The following is a 20539-nucleotide window of genomic DNA, read 5'->3' as shown; positions in this document are numbered from 1 at the left end:
ACAAATGTTCCCCTGATGTATTTAGTAAGAGACATGGAGAGTTTTTTAAAGGTATTTGTTGTCACTTTTTTGTCACTTTTTTTGGAAAATTAAGAAATGAAAAAAATATATATTTTTACAAATGTTTTAAACTATGGTTGCTTATAACTGAATTTTACAGTTATAAGCAACCATTTTTTCTGAATGAAATCTACTCATTCAGTGTTTACTATTGTGATTAGCTGTGATTACTGCTATACACTACTGGATTGTGCTATTTCATGCTACAACCTCATTCCTGAGCACCAGCGGGACCATAAATATTTATTTATTTTGCTTAGGGCGGCACTTTAAGTATAGGCAGTTCTAAATGGGTGTTTGGTAGAGAAGTTAATGGTTGACTCCACACACAAAATGGCATGGAGTTCCCCAAAAAAACATAATCATACCTGATCCTTTGATGAGGGTTGAGTATGGATGTTAAGGGAGAGTCCATGCAAATAAAGAGATGCAGTGCCCCCCCCCCCAAAAAAATCCACACCAGATCCTTATCCAAACAAAAGGGAGAGATTTTATGAGATTTTATGATATTTTATGGGCACCCCCCATGTTGTCACTGGCAAAATGTGGTCATGGCCATATTTGGTCAAAGATGTTACCCAGGACACCCTGCCTCTTTGTTTGCATTCTGCTCTGGCAACTGGAAGATGTAATTTGCAGAGAGTAACATGTTGGATATTTTTTTTTATTTCTGCAGGCAAACATCATTCTCTGTGATTGATGAGGATCTTCTTTGGAGAATTTAAATTTTTTAATAATGGACTTAAATTTTTATTTTTATTTTTTTGTTAATACGTAATATGTACCCGTTGCTTATTCACATAGGGAGGATGGTACTTGGGGGGCCTGATATTTTTGATTGGGGCTTTCAGATTCCAACAAGCCCCCACCTACAGACTTCTACAACCCCTGGGCAGGGGTTGTGGCAAAGAGACTCTTTTCCTTATTAACAAGGTGGTTTACTTGGTGGGTGCCCCTGGAAAGGTACCCTCCCTATGTTGAGGGCATGTAGCCTTGTATGGTTCAAGAGGAGGCATGCATCACACCCCTTTCCTGGCCTTCTAGAATGCATGCTCAGATAAGGGTCTGGTTTTGCTTATTTTTTTTTGTACAGCATTCATCTTGAAATGTAGATGGTATACATTTTGGGGGCATGAGCTGTGCAGAGATAAATTGCTGGTTGCTAGCATGCTGGCAGCCACCTGATCCCAGATCAGAGACAAAGGTTTGGTTCAGTCAAACACCCATTTAGTTTGGCCATTTGACAAACCTCCAAGAAAAAAAAATTCAATATGAACAAGAGGCAGAACTGGAAGATCATGCCTTATGCCTTATGTATTACAAGCATGTGGCAGGGAACACAGGTGTCCAACACTCAGATGACCCGGTACCCATACTGGGTACAGTAATGAGTCCGCTTTACAGGCCAAGTGCACCCCCATCATTTTTAGATTTATTTTTTGCAGCCACAACCTGAAGAGATAACTGGTACTTTCAAATATTGGAGAGCATGTGACACTCCCTCTGCCTCCCCACTGTCCAGTGTTAGGTACCTAAGAGGCCAATGGCCAGTCCCAAGTGCTGCAATGTGTATGTAGAGAGAGTCTGCAAATCGTGTGTAAGATTCAACTAATCTAAAAGTTGCACAACAATGTGGGTGCTCTGGCAATGGATCTCTGTGGTGTGGGTGCATGTACAGTAACTCACAAAAGTGAGTACACCCCCACATTTTTGTAAATATTTTAATATATCTTTTCATGTGACAACACTGAAGAAATTACACTTTGCTACAATGTAAAGTAGTGAGTGTTTAGCTTGTATAACAGTGTCAATTTGCTGTCCCCTCAAAATAACTCAACACACAGCCATTATTCTCGAAACCGCTGGCAATAAAAGTACACCCCTAAATGAAAAGGTCCAAATTGGGCCCAATTAGCTATTTTCCCTCCCCGGTGTCATGTGACTCATTAGTGTTACAAGGTCTCAGGTGTGAATGGGGAGAAGGTGTGTTAAATTTGGTGTTATCGCTCTCAGTCTCTCATACTGGTAACTGGAAGTTCAACATTGCATCTCTTGGCAAAGAACTCTCTGAGGATGTGAAAAAAAAATTGTTGCTCCATAAAAGATGGCATAGGCTGTAAGAAGATTGCCAAGACTCTAATACTGAGCTGCAGCACGGTGGCCAAGACTATACAGCAGTCAAAACAGGCCTCGCCATGGTCAACCAAAGTAGTTGAGTGCACATGCTCAGCGTCATATCCAGAGGATGTATTTGGGAAATAGATGGTATGAGTGCTGCCAACATTGCTGCAGAGGTTGAAGGGGTGGGGGGTCAGCCTGTCAGTGCTCAGACCATATGCCGCACACAGCATCAAATTGGTCTGCATGGCTGTGGTCCCAGAAGGAAGCCTCTTCTAAAGATGATGCACAAGAAAGTTGAAGATCCCCCCCAGTGCCCACAGTTTATATATCTTGTTTTTACATTAAAATACTGCCACTATATAACTTTTTGGCTGTTCTGTATACCACGGTCATGTGATAAACTGCAGGGGCTATCCAAGTGCTGAGTGTTCAGGTAGGAGGACATTTCTATTATAGCCTGTGTCCTCATGCTGTTATGGGAGGTGCATCATCCATCAATCAAGTTTTGACATCCCACTTGCTGTGTTCTTTTTTAGTTACTGGGCATGTTATAGAAGGGAGGGATTGGGCTGTCATTTAAGACATGCCCACATGTGTGATGTCAATATTATGTGACCTGAAAAGCTCAGCTCAAGGAAATGTTCTCTCCAGCAATAGAGACCAAACCGAGCAGGTGTAGCTTTACTACTCTGACTGTGTCTTATCTGGAGTTGCCAAGAGAGACCCTGCAGAAGGGGGAGCATCTGTCCATACAGGATCTAAGAGCCTTTTTACACAATGCAGAGGATTAACCCCTTATGTTCCACAGTGAGTATAACAAGCATGCTATTCTGCATATACAGACAAATTTTACTGTTGTGGGTTTAGTAACACTTTAAGCCCAACATTGTAATCCCAGCAATGTAGAGCTTCTGAATAATAGATATGCCATGGAAACTTTCTTCTATCTCTCTTGAGGATTTCTGCTGCATCTTGAGATGCCCTGTACTTCTGGCTTCTTCATTGCTTTTCTGTCTTATTTCCTATTTACCTGTTTTGGTGTGCCATATTTCTTTTGGTTTTAATACTGGATTTAATAATGCTCTAGGAGACATTCAAAGTTGGAAACATTTTCTAATAACTCAACCCTTGTTGGTCCTTCTTCAAAATATTCTTTACATATGCTGTAATTTTAAGTGCAGATCTACCATTGTTCATCTTAGGTTTCATCGACCCCCTATGCAAGAGTATCCTTAATGCATGCTTTTCTAATATAACTGTATTTATTTGTTGCAGAAGTGAGAAACCATGACAGCTTTAGTGAACATTATATCTGGGATGAAACTATGGATGAAAGCATTGAAGAAGATCCATACAGTCTTACCTCCCATGAAAATGAATATATGGAGCTACCTTTTGAACCTGCTGATGAAGTCAACCCAAGAACAAAAAAGTCTTTTATTGTGCATAGAGCTCCCCTTCCAGCACCCAGGCCACAGGCAGCTGCCATTCCCGAACCAGAAGACTCCTACATTTCTAAAGGTAAGAATGGATCACCTCTGTATATAGCTCTAACACAGCTTGACATGTTAAAGGGGAGGTTCCTATATCCTGCATGTTAGTGGATGAGCAGCTAAAGAAAATAAATTGCTTTTGTGTTAAGAGTTTAGAGGCAGAAATACCTTACGGACTATGAAGTTATTTCTCATATACCATCAACAAATCAGCATGGCTGCTGCTATGATGATGTGGATGAGACACAAGGTTGCAGATACCATACCAATAGTCCTTAAAATAAGTAATTTATGACCTCATAGTTCTTCATTGGCTTGATAGCATAGGCACTGTAAACAGGTTTTGGCATTCATATGGAAGGGCATGAAAAGTAAACTACCGCATTTATCGGCGTATACCACGCACTTTTTTGCCCTGAAAATCAGGGCAAAATCGTGGGTGCGCGGTATACGCCGATACCCGCTTTCCCGCGCCGAGTTTTAAATACTGCACCGACATATACCGAGCGCAGTACACTCGGGTATAGTCGGCCAGTCTCGGCTCCTTCCGCGCTCACGTCCTGGACGTACAGGACGTGAGCGCGAGTGTTGCCGAGCCTGCCCGACAATACACGAGTGTACTGCGCTCTGTATATGTCGGCGCAGTATTCAAACTCGGCGCGGGAAACGAGCGGGGAGGACGCGAGGACGCCGCAGAAGGACGCCGGACCCGACGAAGAGGACACCCGAAGCCCGCAGACGGACCCCGGACCCGACGAAGAGGACACCCGAAGCCCGCAGATGGACCCCGGACACCTGACGAAGAGGACACCCGAAGCCGCAGAAGGACGCCGGACCCGACGAAGAGGACACCCGAAGCCGCAGACGGACGCCGGACCCGACGAGGCCGCCGATGGACGCCGCGCAAGACACCAAAACTGTAAGTACAAAAAAAACTTTTTTTCCACAGGATTCTGGGCCACTTTAGGGGTGCGCGGTATACGCGGGAGCGCGTTATACCGCGATAAATACGGTAGTCTGTATTCTTATTGAAGTTTTTTTGATATTTTAATATTATTGTCACAATACTATTTTAATCATACTTACTGGTCTTTCAGCTGATAAATGTCACATTTCAAGCTTGATTGCTCGGTTCATATTTTGTTTTGGAAAACAATATTTTTATATATTACTGATGTTGAAGCTAAGACAATATTTTTCTTTTAATTATTATCAACATTCCAAAAGAGGATGATGTTGTGCATTGACCAGTAAACCTATTTGCTGTGTTTAAAACAAGACACCTCTTACCCACCTCACACAGTAGTAAACCAAGTTAAAAAATAAAAACTGCCCCCCCCCCGGCTCATGTCTAGGGAAGAGTTTGACTCGAACATTGGCTGTTTGCCCCTTCGCCGAAAAGCGAACAATTTGCAAACACGGCAAATTCGAAAGCCGCGGAATACCCTTTAAAAGTCTTTGGAAGAAATCAAAAGTTCTAATTTTAAAGCTTAATATGCAAGTTATTGTCATAAAAAAGTGTTTGGGGACCCGGGTCCTGCCCCAGGGGACATGTATCGATGCAAAAAAAGTTTTAAAAACTGCATTTTTTTCAGGAGCAGTGATTTTAATAATGCTTAAAGTAAAATAATAAAAGTGAAATATTCCGATACTCAGTGACATGTATGGGTGACCCCGCCCCCCTCTGACACAACGGGAGGGGGGCGTGGTCTCCGGTATTTCCCCGTCACTGGGTAACCCCAATCGTTTTTTAATTTTTTTTATTTGGTGCAGAGTTCCCTTTAATATCCATACCAAACCTGAAGGGCCTGATATGGAATTTGGTAATGGACTAAGGGGGGAACCCATGCTGTTTTTTTCAATGACTTTTATCTGTATTACCGGGACCCGACAATTTATTATAGTTATTATTATAATGACTTTTTTTCCTTTAGAAATGTCATTTTGTGCAGGGACTGTTATAAACACGGGAAACATGCGCTACTTTACAGGCATACTATAGACATCCCCCAGGTACGAAATTTAAAGGAATGTTTCACTTTTATTGTTTCACTTTAAGCATTATTAAAATCACTGCTCCTGAAAAAACGTTAGTTTTTAAAACTTTTTTTTGCATTGATACATGTCCCCTGGGGCAGCACTTTTTATGACAATAACTTGCATATTAACCATTAAAATTAGCACTTTTGATTTTTCATGTTCGTGTCCCATAAACTTTAACAGTGTTCGTGTGTTCGAACAACATTTTTGCCTGTTCTGCTGTGAACCGAACTGGGGGTGTTCGGCTCATCCCTACTCATGTCATAATGTACTAGTATGCATCGCGAAGCACTTAAAAAGCGGGTCCCTCCAGCAGCATGCTGTCACCGCTGACAGGGAATATGTCTTCATCCGATCTTCTGCCGGGTTTGCTGCCTCCGGCTGTTTGAATGGCTGTGCTGTGATGACATCACGCATGCTCATGGGAGTCATGGCCATCCATTGAGAGCATAGTGCGCAGAGGCAATCACTGGCTGCTACACATGTATATATCACCTAAACGGTGAATACCTGTAGGTATAGGATAAGCATGGGAGTTTACTACCACTTTAACTAAATGATTGCAGCAAACACAAGTGGTTTGGATTGGCATAAAGTTCAACACAAAATTGGTAACAGCAAATAAGGTAATTCAATCTGACCTTAGATTAACTTTTGTAGGTTTCACAATACACACTGATATCTACTGTATATCTGATATCTGTGGAACAGAACCTAAAGAACAGATGCTAATGAGAAAAAAGCACACACATAGACATATGCAGTCAAAATACCATCTTCCATCCCAACAATTTCCTTCTGAAGTCCTTTTTGCCTATAGATTAGGCAATTCTTGCTTTCAAATGGCCATATCTACAACAAACAATTGTCTGTGTTTGGCAGTATATTATCATGAAAGTTTCAGGTACTGTTTGTTTAAAGTACAAATTCAGTTTTGGTAAAGTTATAAATTATAAACCCCATATGGAAAAAAAATTACCTTCTCAGAATCTAAAGTTCTTTACTGTGCGGCCCTGCATAGCACCATGCAGTGTGCACAGATAATGTGCCTCTATTCATTCCTGATCCTGATTCCAACCAATGCAGCCCACATCCATGCACTAGGCATGGGACCTGACCAGGATGTTTCTGTGTGGTGCTAGGCATTGCTGCACAACAAAGAACTGGGAAGTGGGGATAAATGTAAGTAGGCTACACTGTGGGAGGTGAGGTGAATATTTCAAGGAAAACTTAAAGGAAAGTTATTTTTATTCTTTGCTTTGTTAAAGAAACAAGCACTGTAAAATGCACTCTTTATTACATCTATCACAGTACTGATTTATTTAGTTTTTAGTATTGTTGATTCAAAGGTGACCAGAGTATCAATGGCAGATCGATGAAGAGGGAGCAGGTTCAAGAGGTTCACTCATGAGGATTTTTATACCAATGTACTTTTTTTCCCTCATGATACAAGATAAAACCTTTCAAGCATTCTCTTGTGGACATATAGGTTGATACATAAAATCTCAGCAGCTAATTAAGGAGTACAGTTCAGCAGCAGAACACTAAGCTGTCTCACCAGCATCTGTCTCCTCACACTCCAGAGAGCTTACAAAAAAAAGAACAAAAAGTATGTCACAGATTCAAAATTCCCTGAGATGTAAAAATATTATTTTCAGATACAAAATATGAATCAAACAGTTTGTCAAATCAAGTTTAAAATGAGACAGTCTGCAGCTGAAAGACCAGTAAGTATATTTAGCGCACATGGGCAAGGATTTTTGTCCTGGTTGTACTAAATAAGCAGAAATGGAAACCAAGATATTCCCTTTTCCTTTTTAAATACAGACAAATCTCAAGTACTTTGATTTGGAAGACCAGTTATTTGACATTTTCAAAACATTAAATATTTTTTTCCTAAAATCTGAAAATGTTCTTTGTGAAAATCCAGCATTGCCAAATTCGGCATGCTAAATTAACAGGCCAAATTTGGTAAATTATATATCAACATTTACTGATGCTTTGCTTTCCGGGAAACAGGGAATGCAGAATTTGAAAAAAATTCAACAACTTAAAGCAGAGGTCCACACAAAATCTTAACTTAATTGTAACCCCCATCAGTGCATTAAACATATGTACAAATGGGCAACATTTTTTTTTTTGTGCTGCATTTACCTTTAGATTGGTCTTTATTGTGGCAATTCCTGTGTGTCACTCCCACTGGAGTAGGCGTGTATATTCATTTTTCCCTCCTCTCCTGGGAGCTAAGTGTCACGATTCCCAGGAGGCAGTGCGGATCGTCGCTGCAAAATCTAGGGAGATTGTAAAACCGGAAGTGACGCGTGACGTCGGTCACATGATGAGGGCGTACCCAATATCGCCATTTTAAATGAAGGCATTCAGGTAAATTGGTTTTGTTGCCATCACAACGGGGTCGGGAACTCTGACGACGCCGCCCATTGTGATGGCAACCTGGAAGTTTACGGTGCTCCGCGCCATTAACACTGAGCATGTCCAGGACGAGCTGTGAATGCTGGGAGCTCAGCATTCACTGCATCCAGGAAATTAATGCTTGTGGGCCTCACAAGCCCACAAGCAAGATGGAACCGGCCATCATCAATTTTTATAACTTCATTTTTGATTCGAAAACGGACATCAGGGGAGATATTACACCAAAACAGTGAGTGTTATATTGTGATGGTATCGGAATGGCAGTAAAAAAAAATTAATGGTCGGCGGACCTCCGCTTTAAGTTATTTATTTAATACATTTTACATTTTTCATAGATACTAGAGAGTTGAGCCACCTATAACTTTTGGAGACTTCATTAAAGAGGTATCTGCACTTAAGGTCCAGAGTCTGTACTCCAGCTGTGAACATCCTAGGGAAGGCATGTCCAAAGTCCAGCCCGCGTTCTGGTTTAATGTGGCTCCCCTGGTAATTTGGATATATATATCTTTATATATATCTTTTGTAGCCCACAGCGCTGCCTGGGAGGGTGTGTCGCAAGCACCGTCAAATTACATACAGGTGAATCTCCTCTGTAATAGGAAGTCCCGTCTCTAAATTACGCCCTTTCGTATTCGAAAACAACTTACGCAAACAACGTAAAAATTTCAAAACTCAGCGCGGGAACGACGGCCATACTTAACATTGGCTGCGCCTCATAGACCCAGGGGTAACTATACGCCGGAAAAAGCCGAACGCAAACGACGTAAAAAAAAACACCGGGCGGTCGTTCGTTTCTGAATCGGCGTAACTCCTCATTTGCATATTCGTTGCGTAAAAAAAACGAAACGCCACCTAGCGGCCGGCCTGGAATTGCAGCCTAAGATCCGACGGTGTAACACAGTTACACCTGTCGGGTCTTAGGAATATCTATGCGTAACTGATTCTCTGAATCAGTCGCATAGATACGACCGGCAGAACTCAGAGATACGACGGCGTATCAGGAGATACACCGTCGTATCTCTTTGTGAATCTGGCCCTCTGAGTCTAACAGGGAAGAGGAGGAGACTGACCTTAACCCAAGTGGTACTTATATGCATTACTATAGGTTTGCACTGTTAGATAGGCAGTTTGGGATAGCTAATCAGAGAACAGCAAGACATTTGACTGACTGGCAGAACACAAAATTAAAAAACTGACATTTTTGTTTACTAGCTTGTCAATTTAGCATGGAATTTCCAGCCTGGCTGAGAAAGTACTGGCTTGGAGGCAACTCTAGCTGCATCTAGTTGGTTTCTGTATACCACATTCCTTCTGGCTGGGTAATACTAAAATACTTTAAAGATTATGCCTTTTAACCATTAGCCGACCAGCCGCAGCAGTTTTACGGCGGCAGGTCGGCTCGGCTATTCGAAATCACGTAATATAATGTGATTTCGCATTTCAGCCACTAGGGGCTGACGCGCCCCCTGCTCGTCCCTGGTGCCGACCCATGTGCCTGGTGGGCGCGATCACCGTCGGGCACCCGCATCACTCATTACACAGCTCCCAGTCCTGTCAGGGGGAGAAATGACTGATCGTCTGTTCATACAATGTACGAACAGCGATCAGTCATTTACCCTAGTCAGTCCCACCCCCCCTTCAGTTAGAACACACCTAGGTAACATAATTAACCCCTTCCTCGCCCCCTAGTGTTAACCCCTTTCCTGGCAGTGACATTTTTACAATAATCAATGCATTTTTATAGCACTGATCGCTATAAAAATGCCAATGGTCCCAAAAATGTGTCAAAAGTGTCCGAAGTGTATGGCCTGTGATTAGAGACTTCAGAGACAGAGTACAGAAATGGAAGGATCTCCTGCTTACTTTGTTAGGTAGAGCTAATTTGTTTAAAATTATTTTTTCTCCCGAAATTTTTATATATTCTTTCTAATGCCCCATTATACATTCCTAGAAAGACGTTCTGATACATTAACTCCCTGCTGACCTCTTTCTTGTGGGGCAGCGGGGCAGCCCGGGTGTCGCTGACCGTCTGGCAGTTGCCGGTGGGGAGGGGAGGTCTGGCGATTCCCGACCTCCGCCTGTACTAATTGGCGTCACAGCTGGTTCAGGCTCACTGGCGTATGTTCCCGCAGCTGAACAATGCCGCTACTGCGGTGGAGTCAGCTGCGGCAACTTCTTACGAGACACTGCTGAACTTTTTCTATAGGGGGGAGGTTCCCACGGTAGGCGGAATGACTGTACTCAAATCAGCTAAGCGGATACTTGAGATTTGTATGAAACATGTACAGGATGGTCCCTTACACTTATCACCTAATGCCCCACTATGGTTTAACCCCAGACTAACAGATTTGTTTCTATTGGAAGATGGTCATAGATGGGCCAAATTTGGTCTTGTCTATTTGCACCAATTATTTGATAAGGGGGAACTTAAAACATTTGGGCAATTGAAGAGAGAGATGGGTGTTCCAGACTCATGGCTATTTCATTATACCAGGTTGAGGCATGCAGCTCATGCTCAATTTGGTACTGGGCCTGTCATTTTGGAAAACACTAAATTAGAAGTACTAATTGTAGAACCTGAACACACCAAACAAATATCTTTTTATTACGCTGTGCTCATGGGAAGGAAGCAGCCGAGGGAGGAGAAAATGAGACTCAAATGGACTGATGCGATTCCTGAGCTGACTGAGACTCAGTGGGAGGGGGTTCTGACTTCTTATTTGCCCACGGTCATTTCTGCTAGGGACAAACTAATACAACTGAGGTACCTGCACCAAATGTATTACACCCCACACAGATTATATAGGATGGACAGAAGAGATGACCCTACTTGTCAAAAGTGCCTGGTGGCGGAAGGTATGTTTATTTACATGGTGTGGGAGTGTAACAGGATACGCCCGTTGTGGTCACAGATAACCCAATTTATCGCAGATACCTTTGATCTCCCGAACATATGTAGTCCACTTTTGGGGCTCCTAGGTGTTATAGAAGATGAAGTAATGAGCAATGATATGAGAACGTTCTTGAGGTTGCTCTTTTACTATGTCAGGAAGCTGATTGTCCTAAACTGGGTGAAGAAGGATTATCTTACTCTATCTGCTTGGAAGGGTCTGGTTAATGCAAATATCACGCTGTATAAAATGACTTATGAGGCAAGAGGCAGTAAGAAAAAATTTCATAAAGTATGGGGTAGATGGGTGGACTCCAGGGAAACTACACCTGGGGATATTTAAGAAGAACTTGTCTATGTAAGGATTGAATATTGCACACTGTAAATTGATAGGGGGGGGGGGCGAACTCTGGGGGTCTGGGAGAGCACAGCACATGGCACAATGGTTTAGGGGGTACTCACCTCCATGTTTTTTTTTTTTTTTTGTTCTGTGTCTGTTTACCATGATATAAGCTGATGTAATCTACTGTACATCTATAAATGGAGCGCATTGTTTCATAGTTTGAATAAGGAAGGAAAACGCAATTTGTACTTACTGTACATATCTGTTCATGTTGGGAATATATCTGGAATGACATTGAATGATATTTTTTTTTCTCCCTACATTTTAGGGATGTTTGCAACTATTAGCCAGATTCAGGTAGATTGGCGTATCTTTTGGCCGGCGTAGCGCATCCCATTTGCACTACGCCGACGTAACATAGTGAGGCAAGGCCAGTATTCACAAAGCACTTGCTCCGTAAGTTACGTCGGCGTAGCGGAAATGGGCCGGCGTAACCCCGCCTAATTCAAATTAGGCAGGTAGTGGGCGTGCTACATGTAAAGTAACCGTGACCCCATGTAAATGAAGGGCCGTTGGTACGGCGCATGCGCGCGCATGCTCAGAATCACGTTGCAAATACTCAATGCTTGCGACGTGAACGTAGCCTACGCCCAGCCCCATTCACGTACGGCTTATGCAAACAACGTAAAATACGACGGCTGTTCCGTCGTCCATACCTTGCATGGGCTGCTCCATCTTTTTGGTGGTTTATCTTTACGCCGGAAAAACGCCTTACGTAAACGACGTAGCTTACGGCGACGGGTGTACGTACGTTCGTGAATCGGCGTATCTTGCTCATATCTTGCGTAAATCAACGTAAACGCCCCTAGCGGCCAGCGTAAATATGCACATAAGATACGACAGCGTAGGAGACTTACGTCAGGTGTATATTGGCAACAGTGAGGCGTATTTTATTTTAAAAATGCGCGCAAAGATACAACGGCGCTCATTCGGACTTACGACGGCGTATCTACTGATACGCCGGCGTAAGTCTCTCTGAATCTGGCTATATGTCTGTACCTTGTGTACTCTGTTATGCTCTTTGTATGTGCATTTGGCAAATAAAACCTTTTAAAAAAAAAAAAAAAGTGTCCGAAGTGTCCGCCATAAGGTCGCAGTACCGATAAAAATTGCAGATCGCCGCCATTACTAGTAAAAAAATGTATATATTAATAAAAATGCCATAAAACTACCCCCTATTTTGTAGACGCTATAACTTTTGCGCAAACCAATCAATAAACGCTTATTGCGATTTTTTTATGAAAAATATGTAAAGGAATACGTATCGGCCTAAACTGAGGAAAAAAAATAGTTTTTTTATATATTTTTGGGGGATATTTATTCAGCAAAAAGTTAAAAATATAGGGCCAAATTCTCAAAACCATGTCTAAATTTAGGATTATCTAACTTATGTCATTTAAGTTACGGCGCCCTAAGTTGGTGTCGTAACTACCGTATTCTCAGTGCATTTGCGCACAAAACTGCGCCATCCTTAACTTAAGTTTCAATGCCTAAGGCGTGGTTATGGCAAGTGGGAATGAAGTGGGCGTGCTTCATTGTAATGAGCCGTGACCCCATGCAAATGAAGTGCCGGCCGTACTGCGCATGCGCGCACGAATCTGGACCTCAATGCGCATGTGCAGAACTTTGGTCAGCGCAATCAGTGAGATAGGTAAAAGGCCAAGCGTACTTAGTTTGAAGATCGCCCTGTGTCTAAATAGCCCCAGTCAAACACACTTCAATTGCAAAAGTATTTCCCTGTGTTCCCTTCCTAAAGCAAGTTGCTTCTGCTTTGAACGTTTGTCAGTGTTTGTTGGTAAGATTGTTTTGTGAGAAAAGTGTTTGTGGAGTTGGAGGGTATAGTTGGTGTTTGTTTTTGATAATTTGTTTTTTGTTTTGATTGTTTGCCTGTTTGTTTTTCCTAATAGTATTTTTTTGGTTTTGTTTATATTTTTTGTTTTCCTTTTTTGCCTGTTTGTTTTCGAATTAATAGTAGCTGTCTGTCTATTTTTTATTTTGGCTTGTTTGTATTTTCTTTGGTGTGTGTGTGTATTGTTGTTTGTTTGTTGGCTGAGTTCCCTGTTGCTGGGTGTTGTCTGTCATGGCTCCCAAGCGCAGGAAGCTACATTTTTCACCGGCAGAGAAGCATATACTTGCTCAGGGCGTCATTAAATTTGGGCGATTTCTCCATGGCCCTGAGAGCCACACCACCACCCCGGCCAGGAGGAAGGAGATCCTTCAAAAGATCACCGATCGGATCAATGCGGCGGGGGGGGGGGGGAGACCAGGACCATCGCTGGAGTTCAAAAAAAAAAATGACTTGAGGAGCGTGTCCCGGAACAAGCTGGCAACGCTGCATGCCCATACCAGGGGCACTGGAGGAGGGGGACCCTGCCCAGTCAGGATGAGTGAGGAGGAATGGGCAGTGGCCCAGTGTTTCCACCCACAGCAGGTGGTGGGCCTGCCTGGCTTTGACAATGATCCTCTTATGAGGACAGGTAATTTTTTGGTATTTCTATCTGGTGATTAGCATGTGTGGGTGGGGGAAGGGAAGATGTGCCAAGTGTATGGATCCAACAACCTGTGATTGTTTTGTGTCCTCCCCAGATGGCCAGGAGGTGGCAGCCCCATCAGCCCAGGAGGTGCCAGCCCCATCAGCCCAGGAGGTGCCAGCCCCATCAGCCCAGGAGGTGGCAGCCCCATCAGGTCAGGAGGTTGCAGCCCCATCAGCCCAGGAGGTGGCAGCCCCATCAGGTCAGGAGGTTGCTGGCCCATCAGGTCAGGAGGTTGCTGGCCCATCAGGTCAGGAGGTTGCTGGCCCATCAGGTCAGGAGGTTGCAGGCCCATCAGGGCAGGCTGCTGCACCACCCCCAAGACAGGCTCATGCAGAGTCCCAAGAAGGGCAGGATTCGCCATGGGAGGGGAGTGCCCACAACTCCCCTAATTTGGATGTTGAGTGGGAGGAGGATGAGGGGGAGGAAGATGACAATATTCTGATTGGGCAGGAAATAATGATGGGCCAAGATATGACTTTTGAATTATCCCCTGAGGGAACCCCACAGGCGCCCAGAAGTCAGGCCACCATCATGGGTCGCCCCTTCCAACCCTCCTCCAACATGCAGCAGCACCCATGGCTCACTCCAACTCCTCCTCCAAGGCCACAAGCCTCAGGGGCAAGTAGGATGCCGACCCCTGAAAACAGGGGGGGGTTGGTGCGTCTGCCGGTCAGTCTGTTGAGGGACAATGTCCGGCAGACCCGCAGTCTGTCTGCAATACAAAAAACTATCAGCAAGGTGGAGCGCAGCCTGGGTGCAATGAGGGAGTCACTGGGTGACGTGGCCACCAACTCCGTGGGGGTCATCACCTGTTTGTGGGACCTGAGGAACGCCACAACAGGTGTGGCCCAGGAGGTGACTGCCCTCACCCAGGCTGTGCAGGCCAATACCCGGGCTGTGCAGGCCAATACGGCTGCCATAACTTCCTGTCTGACAAGGATAGCCGTTGCCTTGGAGGGAAGGCCAGCAGGAGGACAGACACCAGGGGAGGCTGCTTCCTCCCCTGTACAGTCCCCCCGCCCTCAAAATACTCCCTCCCCTGCACAGTCCCCCCCCCTGAAAATACTCCCTCCCCTGCACAGACCCCCCCCCGTGAAGATCCCCCAGTTGGCCGTGGCCGTCCCCGTGGCCGTCCCCGTGCCCGTCCCCGTGCCCGTGGGCAGCCCAGAAGGAGCACTCGGCAACATCCTTAAGTTGCAGGGGTACTTTTTTTTTTTTTTTTTACACTGTACTTATGATTTGGTATATGTGTGTGAATGATGTGTGAATGTGGGGGGATGGCATTCCTGAAAACATAAGGGTGTCACCCTCAGTTTTGGTGGAGTAGGGATCCCCAGGACCAGGGAGAAGTCATCCTAGGTTCCTGAATGGTGTATGAATGCACAGTGACATAATTGGAGCCGTGGCGGGGCGTTACTGCTCCCAAGTACCAAAGGGGGGGGGGGTACTTGGATCTAATCCAATTCTATGTGCATGTGATGTGTCTGTGCTAGGGACCACAGTGACGTGCATTCATGCATTCTCATTGTGAGATAATTAATGTGCGTTTTGTAAATCAAAATAAACATTCTGTTTGGCATATAAGTAATGTGCATTTATTTAGCAAAATAAAGATTTAAAGGTCACATAATCTCTGTGATTTGGTCTTGGCAAATCAAAATCAAAAATTGTATTAGGATGCATTTACTGGGCAAAGATGCCTTCAGACAGTTGTCTCCTGATAGCCTGGCCCTCAGCAGACCGGGTAGAGGGGTTTGGGGGGGGGGGTTGCCTGGGTGGGGGGTTAGGTCAGGAGATATCTCCACATGCATGCCCCTTCTTAATGCAAAATTGTGCAGTATGCAACATGCACCAATAATTTTGCACACAAAGTCTGGGGAATACAATAGTGTACCCCCAGTCTTGTCCAGGCATCTGAATCGTGACTTTAGCATGCCAAAAGTCCGCTCAACTATAGCCCGGGTCTGGACGTGCACCTCATTGTATTTTCGTTCTCCGGGTGTTTGGGGGTTCCGAAAGGGGGTCATCAGGTGGGGTCCCAATGCATATCCTGAGTCACCTGTAAGGGAAAAGACAGGAGAATATTAGTCATGCATGTGCCCCTTGTGATGTCTCCATCATACCTGACACCAATGTCACTCACCAATCAGCCAGCTGTCTCCATACACGTTCATCTCCAAGTCTCTGTAGATCTTGGTCTGCCTTAGTATGAAACTATCATGGCACGAGCCGGGAAACTTGGCACAAACGTGCCAGATGAGGCCATGTGCATCGACAATCATCTGGACATTGATTGAATGCCAGCCTTTCCTGTTTCTGAACAGGTGTTCAGTATCATGGGGGGGCTGGAGTGCCACATGGGTGCAGTCAATCGCCCCGATGATCTTAGGAAAGCCAGCAATATTATAAAACTCTGTCATTGCTTGCACACGCTGGTCCTCCTGGGTGGGCATGACAAACTGATGGCTCATGCGCCGCAGTATGGCAGGGACCACCTGATGTAGGCATTTACTCATGGTTGACTGCACCATCCCAGCCACACCTCCAGATGCTCGCTGGAAGGAGCCACTCGCTAGAAAATGCAGTGTTGCCATAACTTTTTCCAGAGGTGTCAGGGCATGGGAACGTAGGGTTGGGGCGATTAGATCCTCATGAAGGAGTTGGGTAATCTCCAGGATGGCCTCCCTATCAAATCGGTAGTTGCCAATGACCTCATAAACTGGCATTTGCCAAATATCACGGCGTGGCCGATAAACACGCGCCTGTGCCCTCATCCTCCTCCTCTGTGCCCTCCTCCTCCTTTGTGCCTGTAAGGCAGCAAGTGCCGTCAAAATCATTGCTGGTCCTGGCATTTTTCAACAACAAACTTCACAACTAGAGCTGTAACTCCCTTCTGCAAACCCTTCCACAGCATGTGTAAAATTAGGGCTGGTTTTATAATGTGGAAATTTAGTCAGAAAAACTAACAGGTGCGCACAGGGCGGAAAATACGGCACACACACTTAATTCTGAGAATCGCCCTAACTCCCTCATTTGCATCTTTGCCTATCAAAAACAGCGGCGAGCCTAGCGTAATTTGCGCCCGGGAATGCGCAGGTGTAACTACTTTAAGTATGGCTGAAAATACGGAAATCTTTGCTTAAGTCATTTTGACGATCGCGCGCAAATATACGCGCCGTGTAAAATTAGAAAAATGGAGTTAAGTCTGCGTATCTCTTTTGAGAATTTGGCCCATAATTTTTTTTAAAAAATTGTCGCTCTATTTTTGTTTATAGCGCAAAAAATAAAAACCGCAGAGGTGATCAAATACCACCAAAAAAAGCTCTATTTGTGGGAAAAAAAGGATGCCAATTTAGTTTGGGAGCCACGTCACACAACCGCACAATTGTCAGTTAAAGCGACGCAGTGCCGAATCGCAAAAAGTGGCCCGGTCATTGACCAGCAAAATGGTCCGGGGCTGAAGTGGTTAATAAGTGTTTGCAGTATTTTTGCATATTATTTGCTGTTTTTTGTGTGTTTTTAACAGACCAAAACATAGTAAAATATTAAAAAAACACATTAAAATAAAACATTTTTAAACTACTAAAATGCAAATCCAGCATTTAAGTTATACCTAAATTTGAATACAACCAAAATGTAAGAGAAAACCCGCAAACAGTGCATGTAACGCAGCTATGAACACCTTTCAATTATAAAAATGCTAAAATTGCAAATACAATAATGACTTGGTCTGGACCTATCACCAGGAAAAAAACACCTCCAGTGCAGAAGCAAGTCACGCTGAGGCCCCGTACACACGTCCGAGAAACTCGACGAGCAAAACACATCGTTTTGCTCGTCGAGTTCCTTGTGAAGCCGCCGAGGATCTTGGCGAGCCAAGTTTCCCCATTGACTAACGAGGAAATAGAGAACATGTTCTCTATTTGGCTTGAAGAGTACCTCGTCGGTTTCCTCGGCCAAAAGTGTACACACGACCGGGTTTCTCGGCAGAATACGGCTCCGATCGAGTTTCTGGCTGAATTCTGCCGAGAAACTTGGTCGTGTGTACGGGGCCTGACAGTTCGATGGTTAATAGAAGCACCATCACTAGGCATCTGGCAGAAGGAAAGATGTCAGCATAGATGGAGACCTCCACTGACATGCTATGGGTCAATGCCCCTTCACCAGGGTCGAGGGTGAGGTATTGTAAGAACATTTCAATAATCTGTAGAAGGCTGATACTGGTGCTCCAATGTGCTCTTTGGAATCAGAATACCTGAGCTTGTGTGCATCAGGCAGATAAACAGGCTGGGGTCATTGGTGATTGAAAGCAAGGTCCCAGTATATGTGTCGAGACCAGCTGTGGCAGGGGCACTGTGTGAAGGAGAGAGAGAGAAAGGAATCTCTGTTAACACAAGAATCTACTCAGCAGGAACAAAACAAATTGCAAGATGGGAAACATAAAAAGAAAAATAAATACATTTGAGGGGGAAATAACAATGGATTAAAGCATCTACAAAACTGTACAAATGTATATGGAAAAAATATGAAGGCCTTTGAATCAATAAAATAATTTTTGTATATACAATATGCACCTACAGCAATAAAATCACATAAATAACAAAGACGAATTGCATGAAAATAAAAAACATAATAAAAATACAATAAGCAAAACTGACTCAAAGAAATTAAGCTGCCATTTTAGACCCCTAGGTGTTAACAGATATCAATAATAAGCTTAACTTTGACTACAAAAAAAAAAAAATTGTAAATAAACATAAATAAACTGTACATAGTGAAACACACAGCCATTAATGTCTAAACAAAAGTAAGTACACCCCTAAGTGGAAATGTCCAAATTGGGTCCAAAGTGTCAATATTTTGTGTGGCCACCATTATTTTACAGCTGTTACCCGTTTACTATATTTGAGAATTAATATCTCTCAGATATGATTTGGGTTAAATGAGAGTTCCTTGATCATGAGTGAAATCTTTAACACAATACCAAAAATGTATTGGTATATAGTATAGGAGGCCTAGAATTATACACACAATCTATCTATTTGTACAGGGAAATGGTAAAAATCATGGATTATATGAAGGAATATAGAGTATATTCCTTAAAACATTAATCTACAAACAGTAGGATATAAAAAACATAAGACAAACATATTTAGTTACAAGTAAATGGCAGACCTTTCCCATAGTTACCATTTCCACCAAGGCTACATTCTGATGGCTGCTCTATCATAAAGTGTGTGTTTCCCTCCTATCTAGTCTGTGTATATCATTACAGGCTGATGCCTCGTTGGTTGGCATGGCGTGGCTCTGATTGGTGGGTTTCCCTATTCCTGGTTAAGGACTGACTACATCTCCAATTCCTATACTTTGCATAAGTCTGTGCATTCACTCCACTGCCTGGTAGGCATGTACTGGCCATCGGGACTACCAGGAGTTTCCCGGTGGGCCGATGGCTCAGTGGACCATTTTCAGTAACAGGCAGCCTGTCAAAATAATAGATGTGTGGACCGCACAGCCATTATTTTGAGCACTGCTGTACTGCCCAGGGCTGGCCCTACCATGGGACCGAGGCAGCGATTCAGGGGTGGACTGGGCTGGGATGGTGGGAGCTTGCTGGGTGCTTCAGTGTTTTACTGCTTCTTATTGTTGCCGGCCCACCCACCACCTGTAGCACAGAGCCGACAGGCTTTTGGAGCACTTTCTTTGGCTCTGCCGCTGTGATAGGTGTCTTCTCCCCCTCTCTCTGCCCCCTCCCCTCTCTCTCTCCCTGTCACCCTTCTCTCTCTCCCCCCACTCTCTCCCCCTCTCTCACTCCATTCTCTCTCTCTATCCCCTCTTTCTCTCCCCCTCTCTTTCCTTGTCCTCTCTTTCTCCCTGCCCCCCCTCTTCCTGCCCCCCTATGGCAGCAAGCGACGGTGACAAGTGGCATGCTGCATCTGGTGGCAAGCAACAGTGGCAAGTGACACACAGAATCAGGTGGCAGGCGCAGGTAGAAAGTGACATGCTGCATCTGGTGGCAGGCGGCAGTGGCAACTGACATGCTGTATCTGGTCGCAGGCAATGGTGACACGCTGCATCTGGTGGAAAGTGACAGTCTCAGGGTTCCCACTGGTTCTGCATTCCGATGAGTTGAAATATTTCATTATATATAACAATATAGTAATAGAAATAATGTGATTTGATCATCCTGACACCATAGTAAGTATGGTGTAGGGATGTTTTCAGTGCTAGCACCAGCCATTCACCCGACAAATCACTCCCACCGCTGAATTCCCCATCAACCCTGAGACTACATTCCCCCCCCTCCCCCCGGTCCTTTGCAAAATTGTCCCTGAATGGCAGTCTGGAAATGTGGTCACCCTGCCGGGGGGCAAGGCGGCAATTTTCCCCCCGTCCGCTCTGATGCCCCATACAAAGGCCGCACGGCTTCCCTCAGATCCATCCCAAACTCAATAATCGTATCGGACAGTTGTGTATAGTTTTATATACTGATTTTGTGCATGTTTGCAAAATTAAAGTGGGCCGGTCTGGATTAAGTCCAGAGCCAAATTTTTATCCCAGTCCAGCC

General features: G+C 44.3%; 1 protein-coding gene across 1 annotated transcript in view; it reads left to right on the top strand.

Annotated features, from left to right (window-relative positions):
- BANK1 (B cell scaffold protein with ankyrin repeats 1) overlaps positions 1-20539 on the top strand; it is a 421880-nt gene that overhangs the window by 353746 nt on the left and 47595 nt on the right. Inside the window, exon 13 of the mRNA XM_040329952.1 lies at positions 3457-3702. Within this exon, the coding sequence (XP_040185886.1) occupies positions 3457-3702 (246 nt within the window). The remainder of the gene's footprint in view (positions 1-3456; positions 3703-20539) is intronic.

This window comes from Rana temporaria, chromosome 1 (assembly GCF_905171775.1).
Source record: "Rana temporaria chromosome 1, aRanTem1.1, whole genome shotgun sequence".
Lineage (NCBI taxonomy): Eukaryota > Metazoa > Chordata > Amphibia > Anura > Ranidae > Rana > Rana temporaria.
Note: the sequence above shows the minus strand (reverse complement) of the source record. Positions and strands in the feature narration are given on the sequence as shown.